The following is a 20252-nucleotide window of genomic DNA, read 5'->3' on the forward strand; positions in this document are numbered from 1 at the left end:
TAACAAAACACACTCAAGTTTAAAGGTATCTAACAGCTGTTTTCATTATTTTGTGTAAATACGCTTGAAGCATATCTATCTGATTAGTGGATAGAGTGCTCTTCTCTGTCACATGCCATGGGCACTGCTATGTGCAAGTAATCAAAGTGCTCAGAAAATGAGTTTACATTGTTCACTGCTGAAATACACAAATGTCAGAAAGTGACTGCGCATCAAAGCTTAGGCAAATCATCTGCTGCAAACAAACAGATTCCAATGCACATTTCAGCTTTAAACATTCCAATGCAGCACAATGACTGAACAGGACTTATTGCTAGCCAAAATGAAGTGATGCTCACAGAATAATAAGTTGTTAACATACATATGAACAAATAACTTCATATGTAGACCAGGCCTCAGAGGTAAGAATAAACCACCCCCCTGCATGACATAAGTTACACCAACATAACTGCTGGTATGGACAGCGCTATGGCTGGAGAACTTCTCCCACGTACATAGCTTCTGCCACTCACAGAGATGGTTTTATTATGCCGACTGGAGAGCTCTTGATGCAGCTGTGCCACTGCAGCACTGTAAATGTAGACATACCCTTAGTCTCTTTCTACATCACTTATTCACCTATAAAATGGGGATAATAGTACCTCTTTAGCTCAAGGAGGTGGTGAGGATTAAATACTGTAAGATAGTGAGACAATATGGTAATGGAGGCCATGCTACATAGCTAGATTAGACAGACAGGGATGTACTTTGATGATGTGAAAGCTAGTGACTGGGTTATAAATGAAATAGTGCAGGCTAGGGTCAAGCAAATAGGTCAAATAGGGTCAAGCAAAGAGCAGCAGTCTTTTTCATTTTTTTTTCATTCTTGGAGTCATAATCTTCCTCCCATTTCCAAGTGCCTCCACTGGTACGTACAATGCACCAGATCTATATTTGGTGCAGTGCACTTGCCCCGGCACACTGGTACATCTCTGATGGCAGGTATATTGTGTGGCAGAGCCAGGGCTCTACCCACACCCCACCCCTTCTGCCCACATGTTCGGGGGTAGGACACAGCAGCCCTAGACAGGTTGTTTTCCCCACTGCACAGTTACCCACAGTAGGGGTAACCCATGCAGGGGCAGGTTTAAGGAAATTTTTATACCCCCTGCCAATTCACCCACATAGCCACACAAGCTGGGCCACAATTTGGCCCTCAGGAATGATACAGGAAGAGACCCATACTTTTTAGTTCTAGAACCACTACCTTCCAGGGTTATAAATAAAACAATCCAAAGGTTGGAAGAGGAGCATTTGTGTACACTCAGCGTCAGATTAGACTACAAATTGGAATGGTGAGCCAACAGGGTGAAGCCATATAATCTCTTCACAGAGCACCCATAGACATGATTTAGATTCTGGTGGGAAAAAGGAACAGACCTTTGTCAAATCCATCTTGGAGAAACTTGATAATAAAGCCCATTCACCTGGGTCAGACCCAGAAGTACAACTCTTCTTACATCCTTTAGCATATGACAGAGGCCTCCTTTTTTCTGGATGACAGCAAAGTTGAAAGAACCTTGTCTGAAAGACCAAAATCCTGGTATATCACCTTCATGCAAGCCAAGTCTTGACAGGTGGTAATGGAGAATGATTAGAAAGATCACGGGTTCTAGTATCATTTGTAACATGTTGCACACCATAATCTGCTCAACTAGTTAGACATTATCAAAAGCAGATATAATGTGTTTTCCTTGGCTCTGCTCATGATCCATAAAATTAGAGGAATGGGAGAAGACATGCAGAGTACGCTGAAGATGAAGAAAGTTTGTTTTCCAAATGTCCTAAGTTGAGAACACATCTACTACTGAGGAATGAAACCCTGTCATCAGAAAACAGATATAGTTATTTCTTCAGTATCTATTCTCCAAGGGAAATCACAGATCGCCGAGTAAATATATTGTCTGATTCAATTTTCCTGGCTGGTATCAGGACCTGTCATCAGTGCTCAAAACTCAAAGATTGAAGACAATGATGTAAAGCTCTGAAAGATGTTCTCTGAACTAACTTGTTGTTCATGAGGGTGCATTGAGGCAACACAAGATGAAGTATGAGGATCTTTTGGTAGTAAGGTAACTGTGGGGATGAGGGGCAACTGGACTTAGTCAGAGCCTTCATAGATCTTGAATTACCATCCAAACCACTTGGTGCTTATAAATATAAAACTTTGAAGTGTCCTTATCACTACTTCTATATGTATCTTTCTAGTGCTGAAGCTCATTTCCCGCATAGTCTCATGGTATCTTTCTACTGCTGAAGCAGGTTTGCTGCATGCCTTTATAAATACTTTTAGTATGTTAATGCTGGGGATTTCATATTTTAAAATGTATTCCATTTGAATTATTTAAATGGGAAAAGAAGAGAATTACTTCATTCGGGAGTCAGAACAGAGCAGGGGAAATGTCCAAAGTATAAAATATTCAATACCCATAGCTGTGAATGCAAAACCAAAACCAAACCCCAAAACCTGGCAAGATTTTCCTTGTGTAACAAAGGCGATAACTGAAATTTGCCAAAGCCAAAATCACTTCACCTCACCCCATACCTAAAAACTGAACAACAGTTTCATCAGGCTATTTCTTTATGTTGTACATAATGGTCATCTTGGAGTGCCCCATGTTTCCTTCTGGTTCCTAAAAATTTTACATATTACACATCACTGAAATGCAATTAATTATCTGAAACATCTGCAGAACATCTTATGTGCTGCTGCTCCTGCCGAATGCTTCATTATTAAACTTTCATATACTAATCTTCTGTGCAAGCAGTGAATAGCCTGCACAGGTCACATCCAGTAACATTTTGGCTACTGTGACAAAGCTCTGTCCCTGCCTCTGTGGGTCCCACGTTACCTGGTGGATTTCGCTAGCCTCAGAGGCTCACTGTGACCCTCCACGTAACCCTTCTCTCTCTAGGGACAAGGATCACAGTCTACTGAGCTATTTTCATCATAAGCCAGCGAGGGAGGTAAGGAGAAGTTATCCTTCCTTGCACAGTCTCTGTTGTCTCCCAGTCTCAGTGATTAATCAGGGGGCAAAGGGCGGGGGAGCCCAGGCCCACCCTCTACTCCAGATCCAGCCCAGAGACCCCAATAGTATCAGCTATGGTAGCTGACCTTTTAGAAACATGACATGTACAATTCCCTGGGCTACTTCCCCCACTGCAGCCCTCACTTCCTCAAGCTCCACTTCACCCTTACCTCAGGGCCTCCTTCCTTGTGCTTGATATGGTATGTACTATACAGTCTCTCCAACAGCGCAACTTCCTCCCACAGCTCCTGACATGCACACCCACCTGACTGACTGGGAGGCTTTTAACTAGTTTCAGCCTGCCCCTGATTGGCTTCAGGTGTCCCAGTCAACCTAGCCTTCTCCCTGCCTTCTGGAAAGTTCTTAATTGGCCCCAGGTGTCTTAATTGAGCTAGAACAGCTGCCATTTCACTTATCCTGATACCAGGGATTTGTTTAGCCTGGAGCTAATATATCTATCTCCCACTACTTTTCTATACCCTTGACGCCTTTGAGGAGCAGTGGGCGCTGTCCGGGGTTCTCTGCTCAGTATCCCCATCCGGTTCCCTTCGTTTGACCCTTTGACCGCACTCCTATACCTGTTATTTTATTAGTTGTCCCCCGGAATTTTTTGGGCATCTAGGTCCTGTGGATCCCCCTTTTAGGCTGGGGGGGATCCTTTAGCAGTGGACGGGCTTTGCCCGCCCACTTCCCGGATCCCAATAAGACTACTTTTCTATACTCTTGACGCCTTTGAGGAGCAGTGGGCGCTGTCCAGGGTTCTCTGCTCGGTGTCCCCGTCCGGTTCCCTTCGTTTGACCCTTTGACCGCACTCCTGTCCCTGTTATTTCATTAGTTGTCCCCCGGAATTTTTTGGGCATCTAGGTCCTGTGGATCCCCCTTTTAGGCTGGGGAGGATCCTTTAGCGGTGGACGGGCTTTGCCCGCCCACTTCCCAGATCCCAGTAAGACTACTTTTCTATAGCCATTTGGCCTTGCCCCGTCACACTACACATTAAAAAAAAAAGTCAGTAGGAATCCTGAGTGGGTATCAGGTTGGGAGATCTAACTGTTGCTGCTACCACCACACTTTATAATTATTATTTTATTACACTTTTTGTTCATTTGCAATCCAGAAGCACAATGTGTGTGAAGTGCATATATCAGACTCAGTATTCTTCTGGTTATTGCTTTACATTTAACAACAGTGAGATGACTGAGAACCAGGTTAGGAGGTCTATCTAACTCTCTTCCTGATGGTGCTTCCATCCCTCTTCTCTTGATGGAGTATGGTTTTTATCATTCATTGGGTGCATTCCAACATCATCTCCTTCTGGGTGCTCTTAAGGTGTGCCCACTTTGCCACAGTCCCTTAACTGATACTGCAAGCCACCTCATTCCCACATTGTTTTTATTTAACATCACTTCTCAAGCTCTGGTTCTCATTCACAGGAAAGCATCTCCAAATGCTGGACCCTCTGTCCCCTTTTTCATCCCCATTAGTTATCATTGCAGCTCCCTTTCCTGTTCATTCTTCTTTTTCCCTTACATAACCAAAAAGAATGCGTGTGGAGTATCTAAACAATAAGGCTCTTTCACTCTCTGCTCCATCCACGCACTCTCCTCATCTAACAACTCAGAAAAGAAAATAACCAAAGATGGTTACTTTCCCACTTCTCCTCAGAATTTCATGAGCACTACTTACACATGAAAGGGGTTTTTCTTTGTTCTTCAGTGTTTTACAATGAAAAATATTTATAGCTCAAAATGTTGACTGGAAAAATTTTGAAAAACAAAATGTTGGGGTCAGGGAATTTTCTGAAATGCATGAGTTTGAACTGAACTCTCAACACAGTGGTCTGGCTAATGCACCATTGACTACATCACTTAATTCCCAGCCTTTACTTCCATCTAATATCTTTGTCCACCTGTCCCAGGGTACTGATGGTGCAAGGTGTTGAATTCTCTCAACTCTGAATGATTGCAATGGAAGTTGAGGGTACTCAGCACCTTACAGGATCCTACCCTTAGTTAGTAATCCTGTTCCATTCTGACAAGAAGATGGAACAGTTTTACCTTAATGCCCCTCTGTAACAATTTTAAACCAAATAGATTTAACAGCACTGAACCTAATTCCAGCATCATTCCCCATGGGAGTGATATTAACCAAATTCCAACATGAAAAAGAAGAAAAACATTCTACTGTGAAAGATCACCAAAACAGGAGGAAAAACAAATGACATAATTAAAATAGGAAGGTATAGAAAGCCCAGATAGGAGGTTCATACAATACTGTCCACAATGATGCCTCTGGTAAGGTGATATAGATTGTGAGTTGGAAATATGCAAATAAATGAGATTACCTTCTCTCATAACAGAAGTTCAAGTAAAATGAACAAAGACTGTTCAAAGCAAAGAATACTTGAACTGCTGTATTTTAGCTAGAACATTTTAGGAGAACTAAAAATGCCATCCCTGTCAGCTAGTACCACAGTTGTAATTTCCTTCAACATGAAGTCCCCAACTTCAAATCTTTATATTTATTACAGCAAGGTAGGCTATCCCCGACTCCAAAAGGAGTTATCATGGGGATAGGCACAGAACTGAGAGTCACAGAACTGGGTTCCAGTCATGACCCTGCATGCATCAATTGTCCTATCTCTGAAATGGGGATAAAAATAAATTACTCACCATAAAGGGTGCTTAGTTAACAATTGTAAAGTGTTTTGAGGTTCTCAGACGAAATGTGCTGCTGGCCAAAATTATTGAAAGATGAGTTGTCTCTGAAGCCAGGCACACAGTGTCTCAAGTTGTACATCCAAAAGCTGAGTCAAGCACAAAAAAACCCCAAACAAACAAAAATATAACAAACCCCTTCCACACACAACACCACACACTTCTAAAAACTTTTCTGCATACATGTGGGAAGTATTATTATGAATGTTACTCACAAATCAAATGGTGTTTAAATCAGTTTTTAAACTTCAGATCTTACTAATCATACTATAGGGAAATTTGCAAGTAAAGAAAGAAACAGATTAGATGGGAGGGGTTACAGGCCTGGGGCCAGAGGTTTTGCCCTTTGTGGCTTCTCACATCCCAGACTTGGAAAGTATGAGCTGTGATAACTGAGAAAGGTAAGAAGCCAGCAGAGCCCCACAGTAAAAAATGAGTTTGCATCATCTGTCATTAAAACTTCTTGCCAACAGGGTCATTCCCTATTAAATTACCACTTGTCAATGTTTAAAATAGTGATTGATAAATGACTGTGCCAAAACTGATAACATGACAGCTTTTATTTTCTAATATTCTTGGTTACTACATTCTGCTACTTCTGTATACAGATAGAGTACATATTTTTTTCAAGTACTTTAGTGAAAGACAATTTAATCTAATAAAAAAAAACTAACAGGTAGTGTATAATGATTGGTCCTGATATACATTACATGCTAGCCCTCTTGCCAAAATAAACCTACTAGTGATGTAGTGATATGGATAGATCCAAGTTTCACATTTCATCAAATGCTAGTAATCTGTTTTATCAATATAAACTGCATTATAATGAAAAATTCTTTTCTTCAGTACACTTCACTTTTAATGCCCTAGAGTATAATAATTCGTTCATGCTGTAGAACAAGAATATTTTACAAGACCTTAACTCTCTAGAGAAATTTCTCTGTAAATACAACATGCAGGTTTTATGGGAATGTGTTGTATGCAACATGAGTAGTACCCAACATAATAAAAAACTAGGTTGTACAAAGAATTCAGCTTAAGTATCCTTCTGAGCTATTGTAAGATTAAATGATTATTATATCATTTAACTGAAAAATTCTGCGATAGGTTAAAAAAAAAAGTCAACAAAACTATTTTTTCCCTCTGAACAGCTAAAAAGAAATTAGCTTTTAACAGTTTTGCAACACAAATAAGTTTCAGTGGACAGGTGAGACTACTAAGCCAGATCTCCATTGAGGGGGAGCTGTTAGTACTGCACTCACTGCCACAGGATTCTGGCTGTGAAGCTGATATATCTGGCCCCAGGGGAATCAGTCTAGTGCAAAAGTAATCCTCTGGAGATGAAGAACTGGGGAGGAAGCTAGTGCACCATCTTCCATCCCTGTAGTTAGCACAAGATGAATGACTAAAAGAAAGGGGAAATGACTGCAACACGCCTAAGATGTGCCAGTTTCCAGCTGTATTTCTGACCCCTTACTCTTTAACAGTCAGCATAAGACAGAGTGGCCCAATGCAATTTTAACTTGCACCAGGTGACCAACCCTTCACACAATGGCCGGAGGACTGCAAGAGTGCACAGTTGAGCTTTATGCCCATTTCCATCTCCCTTACAACCTGTGCCGTGTGTATTTCCAGGATCTTTATTACATAATAGCCTGATTTTTTTAACACAGTACAAGTAAACTTTAAATGTCAAAATTTACTTGCACGGGGGTGAGGATGGAGGTAAAGTCAGGGTGCCATTTGTGACTGCCTTTGCCCTAGCTGCAGCCCCAATATAAGAGAGAAGCTGTTAGGCTGCTCCATATCTTATGTCAACTTACTACACACTCTAGTTGCAACTGGTTCCATACTCAGCTCTTGTGAAAGTCTAATCACTTGCAGATATGAGTCTTCTCCTGTTTGTTGACAGTTTTATTTTTTCAGCACATCAAATTTAAAGTGCACATAGTACCAGATACTATCAAGTTGACTTAAAAAAAAAAAAAAGATCTTGTTTTCTCTTACTATAATCTTAGACCTCTGTCTTCTTTTTTTTATCTGTTATCCCATCTGTCCTTTGTCTAACTTGTATTGTAGAACACACATATAACTTAAAACATGTTTGCAAAACACTATCTATAGCTCTATAGCTATAATTATAGCTCTTCTATGGCTCCAAAAAATTTATAAATGATAATGAAGATTTACTACAGCTAGGGTAGCATTAATAGTAACTGACATTTATATAGCACATTTCATCTAAATTAACACCAAACTGTCTCCTATTTAAGAACTGACCTAGTCTGACCCTGCTTTGCTTGTGAGCTGAAGGTGGTATGGGTGCTGTTGGACCAATAGAAATCAAAATCTTGAAAGCAGTACAAAGTATCAGCAAAGAACCTACAAAACTGTTCCAGTTATGTTTACTTGCATTTGAATGTCAATGAACAAAAAGATAATGTTGTTGAAAAGACAATTTTCATTTTTGGGCCCCCCTTCCTTATTTTGAAAAATGAAAAAAATAGCAAAACCACAAATTTAATACTACATATTATGTTACAATACAATTAAAAGTCTGAGTTAAACAAAAAAGACATTATCAGGTAGTTCTAAGTCGTATTGGATATAACTCACTGTGTTGTACAGAAGTATGGCAGCACATATGGCATGTAAAATCACCTACTGTTCTGCATCCCTTGTAATACCTATGCACAATGGAGTGACAGTCTTAACTCAGAATTTTGTTTGCTTTTTAAATTTAAAATTATTGTAAGATAGTTATTTTTACATATATACTGTATCAGACTGTAAAACTATACCAATTAAAAAGTAAGTGATACAGTAGTATTTTATCAGGGCTGGTTCTGACACTACAGAGCACAACATGGAAGCCAATCTACACGTACATGGTTAGAACTAGCTGAAGATAGCCACTGGGAAAAGGATGCGGTCAGTCAATTTCCTGTTCTAGACTCCCAAATCAGTGATTCTTTCCTCCTCTTCCCAGTCATTGAAAAGAACTAAAAAGAAAAGGAGTACTTGTGGCACCTTAGAGACTAACAAATTTATTTGAGCATAAGCTTTCGTGAAGTGAGCTGTAGCTCACGAAAGCTTATGCTCAAATAAATTTGTTAGTCTCTAAGGTGCCACAAGTACTCCTTTTCTTTTTGCGAATACAGACTAATACGGCTGCTACTCTGAAACTTGAAAAGAACTACTGTCTAATCACTTTCTTAGGGAAAACTGACAGAGCTATTTTTAGCTCAGGAAGAGGGAGCAGATCTGTGATCACAGGACCTCATCTGTTCTATCTTCATTCCCTTTTCCTGGGACCACAGCACTGATAACAGACAGAAGAGATCCCTGTGTAGTAAGTCAGAGTAGGCATCTCTCTAACAGTTTTTGAGTCCCCAAGCTTAGGAAAGGAGAGACAGGGATTTACTCCAAGAGGAAGATAAGTGAGGGAAACTGTCCCTCCTCCTCCCCCTTAGGAGTAGAGGACAGAAAGAGTTTAAGTAATCCAGAGAGGATAGGACTTCAGGAAGACTGGAGAGGGGCACAGAGGAGAGAGAGACTGGTGTACTGAGGAAAAGGAGGGAAACTGCCTCCCCTTCATATGTTCTGGCTAGAAAAGACATAAGACGGTTACTCACCTTTGTAACTGTTGTTCTTCGAGATGTGTTGCTCATATCCATTCCAATTAGGTGTCTGCGCGCCTTGTGCACGATTGTCGAAATATTTTTACCCCAGAAACACTCTGTGGGTTGGCTGAGGCGCCCCCTGGAGTGGCGCCTCCATGGCGCTGGATATATGCCCCAGCCAATGCAGCGCCCCCTCAGTTCCTTCTTGCCGGCTACTCCGACAGAGGGGAAGGAGGGCGGGTTTGGAATGGATATGAGCAACACGTCTCGAAGAATAACAATTACAAAGGTGAGTAACTGTCTTTTCTTCTTTGAGTGCTTGCTCATATCAATTCCAATTAGGTGACTCCCAAGCCTTACCTAGGTGGTGGGGTTGGAGTGAGATGTCGCGGAGTGAAGGACCACTGAACCAAATGCAGCATCACCCCTGGACTGCTGAATTATCGCATAGTGGGCGGCGAAGGTATGCACCGATGACCAAGTCACTGCCCTACATATCTCCTGTATGGATACATGTGCCAGGAAAGCAGATGATGACGCCTGAGCCCACGTGGAGTGGGCGGTAAGGTGTGTAGTTGGGGCACCAGCCAAGTCATAGCATGCACGGATGTATGATGTGATCCAGGATGAGATGCGCTGGGAGACCGGAAGGCCCTTCATCTGGTCTGCCACATCACCAAACAGCTGCGACGTTTTCCTGAAAGGTTTCGTTCGCTCAATGTAGAAGGTGAGGGCCCTCTGAACGTCCACGGAGTGCAGCTTTTGTTCCCGTCGAGAGGCGTGCGGCTTCGGGTAGAAGATGGGGAGGAAGATATCTTGGTTGAGATGGAAGGCAGACACCACCTTAGGGAGGAAGGCTGGGTGGGGTCGCAGACATACCTTGTCCTTATGGAACACCGTATACGGCAGTTCCGAAGTGAGTGCCCTGAGCTCAGACACAAGCCTCGCCAAAGTGATAGCTACGAGGAAGGCTGTCTTCCAGGAAAGGTACAGGAGCGAGCAGGTGGCCATCGGCTCGAACGGGGCAGCCATGAGTTTGGGGAGGACCAGGTTAAGATTCCATGTAGGGACCGGTTGTCGAATTCGTGGGAACAGACGCTCCAACCCCTTGAGAAATCTGCTGACCATGGGATTGGAGAAGACTGAATGCCCGTTTTCGCCCAGGTGGAAAGCCGAAATAGCTGCCAGGTGCACTCTGATGGACGATATTGCCAAGCCCTGCTGTTTTAAGGACAGGAGATAGTCCAAGATGATAAGTACTGATGCCTGTAGCAGGGCCGTATGACTCTGAGCGCACCAGCAGGAAAAATGCTTCCACTTGGCTAAGTGCATGGACCTGGTTGATGGCTTCCTGCTACCCAAAAGGACCTGCTGTACCAAGAGAGAGCAACACAGCTCAGATTGAGTTAGCCATTCAGTATCCATGCTGTAAGGTGGAGAGATTGCAGGTCGGGATGACAGAGTCGACCGTGGTCCTGAGTGATCAGGTCTGGCCACAGCGGGAATGGAATTGGAATGTCCACTGACAGCTCTAGGAGAGTGGTATACCAGTGCTGCCTGGGCCACGCCGGGGCAACCAAAATCAGACAGGCTTTGTCCCTGCGCAGTTTGAGCAGGACCCTGTGGACTAATGAGAATGGATGGAAGGTGAAGCACAGGTGATCCTTCCACTATATTAGGAAGGCATCTGACAGAGAACCCGGAGAGCATCCTTGTCGAGAGCAGAACACTTTGCATTTCTGATTCTTGCGAAAGGTGAATAAGTCTATCAGGAGAAAGCCCCACTTCAGGAAGACAGAGTGGATGACGTCCGGGCGAACTGACCACTCGTGAGTCTGAAATGATCTGCTGAGGTGGTCCACTAAGATGTTCTGGACTCCACGGAGAAACGACGCCATCAGATGGATCGAGTGGGCTATACAGAATTTCCACAGACGAGTGGCCTCCTGACAGAGGGGGACGACCGGGCTGCCCCTTGTTTGTTCATGTAAAACATGGCTGTTGTGTTGTCTGTGAGGACTGCAACACAATGGCCTTGAATGCGCTCTCGAAATGCCTGACACGCCAGGCGCACAGCTCTGAGTTCCCATAGGTTGATGTGCAGGGATAACTCTCCTGCCGACCATAGCCCCTGGGTATGGAGGACCCCGAGGTGGGCTCCCCATCCCAGAGATGACACTTCCGTGACTAGGGACACGGAGGGCTGCAGGGCATGAAATGGCTCCCCTTCGCACACTGATTTGGGGTCCAGTCACCAGTCTAGAGAGCCTAATATCCCTGGCGGGATGGTAACCACTGTGCTCAAGCTGTCCTGACCTGGGTGGTATACTGTTAATAGCCAGGCTTGGAGTGGACGTAGCTGCAGACTGGCATGCATGGTGCAAGAGGCCATATGTCCCAGGAGGCATAGGCATGTTTTCACGGTCAAGGTTTGGAAGTTTTGCAGGCTGTGGATGACGTTCACCAGGGATTGGAAGCATGCTTCTGGCAGAAGTGCTAGGACTAAGCCTGAGTCTAAGACTGCTCCTATGAATTCTATCCTCTGGGTTGGTACCAGAGTAGATTTCGCGACATTGAGCAGGAGGCCCAGTTGATTGAACATGTTCATGGTGAGCTGGACATGAGACTGCATCTGATCCCTGGAGCAACACCGAATAAGCCAGTCGTTGAGGTATGGGAACACTTGGACTTGTCGTCGACGAAGGGAGGCAGCCACAACAGTCATGCACTTGATAAACACTCTGGGGGCCATAGATAGGCCAAAAGGAAGGAGAGTGAATTGAAAGTGTAGTTGATTGACCATAAAGCGAAGGAAGTGTCTGTGCGCTGGGTAGATCGCAATGTGGAAGTACGCGTTCTTTATGTTGAGGGCGGCGGACCAGCCTACAGGATCTAAGAAAGGAATAATGGTCCCTAGAGAGACCGTGCGGAACTTCAACTTTACCATGAATTTGTTGAGTCCGCGTAGGTGCAGGATGGGCCGAAGCCCGCCCTTGGCCTTGGGGATTAGGAAGTAGCGGGAGTAAAAACCCCTGCCTCTTGACTCTCTTGGAATCTCCTCTATCGCCTCCACAGCTAGGAGTGATTGGACCTTCTGTAGAAGGAGGTGCTCGTGAGAAAAGTCTCTGAAGAGGGACGGGGTAGGAGGGTGGGGGGGGGAAGCAAATTGAAGGGATTAACCCCTTTCCACTGTGCGAAGGACCCAACGTCTGATATTATGTGAGACCACGCATGGAGGAAATGGGAGAAACAATCTTGGAAAGGAGGGGAAGGATCCTGAATGGAGACTGGTGCTTTGTCCTCGGGCGCACCTTCAAAAGTTCTGCTTAGGCCCAGCTGATGGCTTGAGAGATGGCCTTGGCTGGCTTGGTGGCCAGTTTGTCTTCTTCTACCACCTCGGCCGCATCTTCTAAAGAAGTCCTTTCTTGGCCAACCGGGAGCGTAGGATCTCTGAGGCTGCGGTCTAAAGGGCCTTCTCTGCATTACTGGGGTATGCGTTCCCAGAGAGCACATAATAGTTCTCGAGTCCTTCAGACTCTATAGCCTTGAGTCTGTTTTGTCTGAGAATAGGCCCTGGCCATCAAAGGGTAGATCCTGGAGGGTCTGCTGCAACTCTGGTGGTAAGCAGATACCTGCAGCCATGAAATGCGGCACATGGCTATGCCTGAGGCCAGGGTCCTAGCTGCCGAGTCCACCACATCCAGAGAGGCTTGCAGGGAGGTTCTGGCCACCTTCTTGCCCTCCTCCAGTAGAGCCCCAAATTCTTCTCTGGACACCTGTGGAACCAACTCTTTGAATTTTTCCATAGAGTGCCACGAATTATAATTGTATCTGCTCAGGAGTGCCTGCTGATTGGCCACCCTGAGCTACAAGCCTCCAGCAGAGTACACCTTGCTCCCAAACAAGTCTAGACATCTAGTGTCCTTTGATTTGGGCACTGGGGCCTGCTGACCATGCCGTTCCTTCTTGTTGACCAAAGCCATGACAAGGGAACATGGTTGGGGGTGTGTGTAGAGGTACTCATACTCCTTTGAGGGGACAAAGTACTTCCTTTCCACCCCCTTGGCTGTAGGTAGAATAGAGGCTGGCGATTGCCAGATTGTCTTGACATTGGCCTGTATAGTCTGTATGACTGGGAGGGCCTCCGTGGATAGAATGTCGACCACCGGGTCCTCTACCACCATCACCTCCTCTACCTGGAGGTTCATATTGCGCGCCACCCTGGGACACTCTGCACCGAAGATGACGCCGAGTCTCGGTGCACGGAGGAAGGGATCAGGCTAAGTGCTGCCTCCACAAAGAGCTGCTTGAGTCTAAAGTCCAGCTCCTTTTTGGCGCTCGGCTTGAAGGCTTGCAAATGCAGCACTTGTCCACTTGGTGGGATTCCCCCAGACACCTTAGGCAAGAGTCATGGGGGTCTCCCGTTGGCATCGGCTTCAGGCAAGCCAAGCAGCATTTGAAGCCCGGAGACCCTGGCATGGGCCCTGGTACCAAGATGGGGGAGAGGGGAGAAGACCCCACTCCACCCTACTAAGTACACTAATCTAACTATACTAACTACTAACAACTATAAACAACTATTAACAACTAATTACAACTATTAACAGGTGCTAAGAGAGAAAGCTAGGGAGAATGGAGATCAGCTATGCTGCGCTCCACAGTTCCAACGACCGTCACGGGCGGTAAGAAGGAACTGAGGGGGTGCTGGGTCGGCTGGAGCATATATCCAGCACCATGAAGGCGCCACTCCAGGGGGCGCCTCAGCCAACCCTCCGAGTATTGCTGGGGTAAAAATCTTCCGACGATCATGCACGCGGCGTACACACACCTAATTGGAATTGATATGAGCAAGCACTCGAAGAACCACCTGTGGCTTTGTATATCTTACTTTGCAAAGTCCTGTCAAACCTAAGTTCATCCCTGATCTTATCAATAATTTAGCAAAGATGAGCACTTATACCAAATATCTTTTAAAAAATTAAATAACTGTTAAAGATGCTGTGCTTGTTGATAAAACAGTTCTTAAATGCAGAATAAGGTAATTTAAAACTTATTTTAAACATATATTATGCATATATAAAATGGAATATTTCACACCATTCAACGTTTGTTTCTGTATCAATCAAAGAATTTTCTGTTACATTTTCTGCTGCATCAGAAAGCATCAATCATTCTTGACTATACCTTCATTTCATGTCTAAATATGTCTATTTGGAGTAGCAGTTTCTCTCTTTTAGGGTGTGTATGCACCTTTGGTTAATAACCATATAAAAACATAATGGGATTTGCTCAAGTGAAATTTTACATTCTGCAATCACATGGCCCTGTTCTAGGGTCAAATACGCTATATTAATGTATTTTTATTTTGTCCTATAATCACAATATTAACTTAAAATAATTTTTACTCTTTTTTACATATCACTATCATATTGCTAACAAGACTTTTTGTTTTCAGAACATCTCTGCCACATATCCAAATAAAAATTGCATCTCTCTCTCTCCCCTCCCCCCCCCCACACACACATGCACACACGCACACGTTGAAGTAAGGAATAAAATCACTTGGTAATTTTGCCGTCAGAATTTCTAAATATTTTTCCAACATCTTGGCAATATTATGCATTTTAAAAAGACTGCAGGCGTTCAAATGATTGTCAGTCATGCAAATAATCACTTACTTACACTATATGAGTTTGGTCTGGATAAAGCAAATTACCATTTGAAAATAACACAAAAAACACTTTGGGCTAAGAGCTTGCTTTATGAATCTTAGCTTGGCCAAAATATTTATTAACCTTTTTCTCTTCAATCTCCATTCATCTAGATTTCACTGTAATAATACAGTCTAAATTAATAAACTGTATTCAGTTGCCATGGGTGCATTCAACATTATTTAAAACATAATCTTGTAAAGAAGTGGCAAATACTGGATGCAGATAAAGCCCCAAAACCCAAGAACTTTATTCAAAGTTGTAGAAAAGTTTTTTTTAATGACCCTGTCTTTTATGATGATATTGGTTTTTGTCCAGACTGCATATTTATAACTCATTTCTGAATACAGTATTTAAATGAAAATTAAAATATATATCAGCAGGTCCTATTCATATAAAAATGGAATGGATTTTAAAAAATGTGTTTTTCTAATAAGCATGTCAACAAACCATGAATTGTGTGTGCATAAAGTTATGTGCACATGCATAATAATATTTACAGACATTACTGAAATTCTGGCCTTTAGGTTAAATTTCAAATGTAACATCTGTAATATAAGAAAGCGGTCATTCCTTAGAAAGACAAGACTTAATACAAATTAAAATGATTAATTAAAAATAATGTACATTAAAAGTTAATGTAATCTGTGACAATATATTCATCATGTCTGCATACCCAAGGTCAGGCACTAATAGTGGGATTTTAAAAAGTACTTGAAGGATTTAGGAACAGGAATCCCATTGAAAATGCCCTAATTTTCAAAGATGATAAGCACCCACAGCTCTCACTGGCATTCCAGAAAATCAGGCCACAGGGATGTAAATGCTTAAATTTGGGTTCAAAGTCTTAACTTTAGGCATCCATGTTTACAAATCTTGGTGTAGTGCTTTAGATTCCTGCTATCCTTTCTAAGCCTTAAAACAAATCTATACATGTCAACAGAATTTGCTAACCTAGTCTTAGTGTTAAATGAATCTTCCTTAGAGAAACCTTCCACAAATAGACAAATCCTTTGAAATTATTTGTAATGTGATAGCTGCTCCATGTTGAAGGTTTAAGGTGTGAATATTTAAACACAATGAAACTTGAAATAAAATCAAACCCCAGTCTCCTGCAGAGCCATTTAAGTTTCATTACACTGTTTCCCATCCTTATCAGCAAAAATGCAGAACCCCCTTCATGTTATTTTTAGGAACATAGTACAGTTTTGCAAACTGATTATCTCTAGTTAGTGTAAGCCCTATTGAAGCAAAGCTCCTGTTGAGGAGGAGAGTTCCTTGTGATAGGAAAAAAACAAGTGTGTTATGTTTAATCAGAAGTGAAAAGAATCTACAGAATGTTCCCTTTGAGCCACATAACATACCCTTTGCTAATTTCAAGATGGGTTCTGCAGTAAGGGTAATAAAAAATCTCCTTTGTACTAACTGAGGTAGAGTGAAGAGCTACTATAACTGCAGTTAACAACAAAATTATGCAAGTTTGATCTACATTAATGAAGCTATTTTCACCTACCTATAAGCAATAAAACACAGAGGTAGGGGAAAAAATCTCACTACAGCATACCTAAGAAAATACTTATATAGTTTTGGATAAAGAGAGTAGATAGCTTTTCCAAATAAAACAACCTAATAAATTACCATTGGTGAATTATCTAGTCAAATAATGTCTTCTATCTTTGCCAAAAATAAGTAGTTCCTCCTTAACATCAAACTATCCTTCTATGAGACGTACTGACTATTGACCTGCTTGGCAAATTTCCTATTGATTTCATTGGTGCAGTATCAGGTCCTAATGTGAGAACCATTAGGTTATTGAAATACTTTTGTAAATGAATGGATTTTGCAGCACAGTGACATATAACCAAATTCCCTAATTAACAATGCTTGAACTAATCAGTTAAAATTTAGCAGCAAGGGCTATCGGTTTACATAGATTTGAAACAAGTTATGACATAATATGGAGAATGGAGTCAAATGTACTGACCTGCTCACATCAGGAAACCTGACTGGAAAGTAAAGAACTTGGCACTTTGGTCTGATTATTTTTTCCAGATCCTTAGGCCTGTGGTCAGGAATCAGCTTCAGAAATTTTCCGATAGATGTAAGAAATGACTCCATATTAAAAGCAGAGTTGAACACCACAATATCAGCAACCAAACTGTAAAATATAGCTAGAATTAATGCAATGTTCTTTAAGAAAAATCAGAATTACTTTAAAGCCAGACTAATGTAGGATAAATATTGTGACACTAACTGGCAAAGCAAGAATTCCAAATTAAAGGTTGGGATTCCATCATATCAGATGAATAAGAGAAAGTGTCAGCCTTAGTTGAAATTTCTTGGTTTCTGTCCATATGTTTTATCTTTAAATGTTACTTAACAATTTTTATTAAAACATCTTTTAAAAATTGAATTATAAATGTTTATTATTATTATTATTATTTTGAAGGATCACAGCCATTCTGATCTTTTGAGAAAATCCTCTTTTATACGTGGGTCAATTTTTACTCATTAGATTGTAAGAATACTTTTGCTGCTATTAGCACTTATCATGAAAAAAAATACATTAAATAAACTATAGTACAATCCCCCACAACCCTTTTTGCCCCTGAATATTTCAGAGACATCTAAAACTTTCTAAAAAAGTTAAACTGGGAAAAAGGAGATAGAATTGCTCAGTGCACATACCTACTGAGACACCTTTGGTTAACCAAGAATTTCAGTTAACCGGAACACAGATAAATAAATATAATTATATATTTTAAACCATGGACACATAGTCACCCTGAGTCAAAATATTTGATATCTTGGAAATTTTTATAAAACAATAAACATATACAAAATCATAACATCATAGATTAATCTATCACTTATATATTTTTAAAAATAATTAAGACGTAATTTTGGTACATTAGCAGAAGACAGGACATGATACAGAAAACATTTTGTCCCTCAATATTACCTCTTAAAAACAGTAGAACCAATATTTTTGCAATTTTGTTAAATTATATATGTGTGATTTCTCAGCTAAGGTTTTTCAGTCTGGAGAAAAGGCAAAAGTATCAAACAATGAAAAATTGGGAATTTTATTCTGGAAGTGCTGACACAATCTTAACTATAGAAAAGGAGTACTTGTGGCACCTTAGAGACTAACAAATTTATTTGAGCATAAGCTTTCGTGAGCTACAGCTCACTTCATCGGATACATTTGGATGAAGTGAGCTGTAGCTCACGAAAGCTTATGCTCTAATAAATTTGTTAGTCTCTAAGGTGCCACAAGTACTCCTTTTCTTTTTGCGAATACAGACTAACACGGCTGCTACTCTGAAACCAATCTTAACTATATTGGCACAAATGTAATATTATAACAAAGTTAAAAATGTTTCATGGCTAGTAGATTTTCTCAGTATGTCATATTGTAATACTGACCTATGGGCCCTAAGATACATTGAGGACATGTGTTCAAAAGTCATTGGACTGGTGAAAAGTATATTTGAAGTGAAAACCTGTCGTTCATCCTCACAACTCACACTGCTGCCTGGCCAAAAAAGAAAATGGACAATGCTCACAAAAGCAGTAGAACTCAGCAGGAAAAGCAAGGAAACATTTGAGAGAGAAATAATTCTTTTTAACTAGACCATGAGAGTTGAATTTTTTTTTTTAAATCTCCCATTACTCTCCACCTATGACTTTTTACCATTTGTTTTTCTCAAGTTAAAACAACTAGTGAGCCAGCCCACCTCTTTGAATAGACTTATAGTTGACATACAAAACAAAAGCTTGATCTTTTCTCCATTATATAATAAAGGCCTGCACATTTTGTATCTCTGCTTGCTTTTTACATTAGAAATACTAGGTTTATCTACTCCATTTTTTGCTGGAGGTTATAAGTGTGACTGGCAAACTGGAGGGATCCTATCATCACAAGAAACTGAAACCCGAGCAACTAAAAGGGAAGGAGTATTAGTCATACTATTTAAACTTTGTCAACACCTGTGTAACGAATTCCTGACAAACACTTAGGAGAAAAGCTCTCTTTCCTAAAGATTAACACCACAAAACAGACTTGAGAAAGCTCCCAGCCCAGTTATCTTGTCCCCAGGAAGTCTTTGAACAAAAACAGAAGACAAGACTTAACGTTCCTGATATTTCTAAGGTTAAAAAAAAAACAGAAAAAAACCTTAAAACATTAAAAACTTCAGGCCTTCTTTAATATCATATGGTGGAGGAAGGGGGGCACAACATTTTTTTTCCTTTACAGGTGACTGCTAATAGGCAGAAACAATGCAGCTAAAATACAAACAAGATTTATTCTCTTTTGCCATTAAAAATGTCCATTTGCAGAGCCTAAAAATGTTCAAAATATATACATTATGCATTTACATTAATGTACAAAGGCAACTCTAGGCTAAACATGGAAGCAAGCTGTCAGAAAAGAGTAAACACCTTTAAATCCCTCCTGGCCAGAGGAAAAACCCTTTCACCTGTAAAGGGTTAAGAAGCTAAGATAACCTCGCTGGCACCTGACCAAAATGACTAATGAGGAGACAAGATACTTTCAAAGCTGGGGGGCGGGGGGAGGAACAAAGGGTCCTCTCTGTCTGTGTGATGCTTTTGCTGGGACCAGAGCAGGAATGCAGGTCAGAACTCCTGTAAAGAGTTAGTAAGCAATCTAGTTAGATATGCGTTAGATTCTATTTTGTTTAAATGACTGATAAAATAAGTTGTGCTGAATGAGATGTATATTCCTGGTTTGGTGTCTTTTTGTAACTTAAGGTTTTGCCTAGAGGGATTCTCTATGTTTTGAATCTGACTACTCTTTAAGGTATTTCCCTTCCTGATTTTACAGAGGTGATTCTTTTACTTTTTCTTTAATTAAAATTCTTCTTTTAAGAACCTGATTGCTTTTTCATTGTTCTTAAGATCCAAGGGTTTGGGTCTGTGTTCACCTATGTATATTGGTGAAGATTTTTATGAAGCCTTCCCAAGGAAAGGGGGTGTAGTGTTTGGGGGAATATTTTAGAAGGGAGACGTTTCCAAGTGGGCACTTCCCCCATTATTTTTGTTAGACACTTTGGTGGTGGCAGCATAAGGTCCAGGGACAAAAGGTAAAAGTTTGTACCTTGGGGAAGTTTT

The 20252-nt window shown here is 41.4% G+C and overlaps 1 protein-coding gene across 10 annotated transcripts in view; it reads right to left on the reverse strand.

Annotated features, from left to right (window-relative positions):
* Positions 1-20252, reverse strand: part of GTDC1 (glycosyltransferase like domain containing 1) — a 327811-nt gene that overhangs the window by 169674 nt on the left and 137885 nt on the right. For all 10 annotated transcript variants that reach the window (XM_043505088.1, XM_043505090.1, XM_038421580.2 and 7 more), the window contains one exon: positions 17101-17274. In XM_043505088.1, the coding sequence (XP_043361023.1) occupies positions 17101-17274 (174 nt within the window). The remainder of the gene's footprint in view (positions 1-17100; positions 17275-20252) is intronic.

The sequence above is a fragment of the Dermochelys coriacea genome, chromosome 11 (assembly GCF_009764565.3).
Source record: "Dermochelys coriacea isolate rDerCor1 chromosome 11, rDerCor1.pri.v4, whole genome shotgun sequence".
In the NCBI taxonomy this organism is placed as follows: Eukaryota; Metazoa; Chordata; order Testudines; family Dermochelyidae; genus Dermochelys; species Dermochelys coriacea.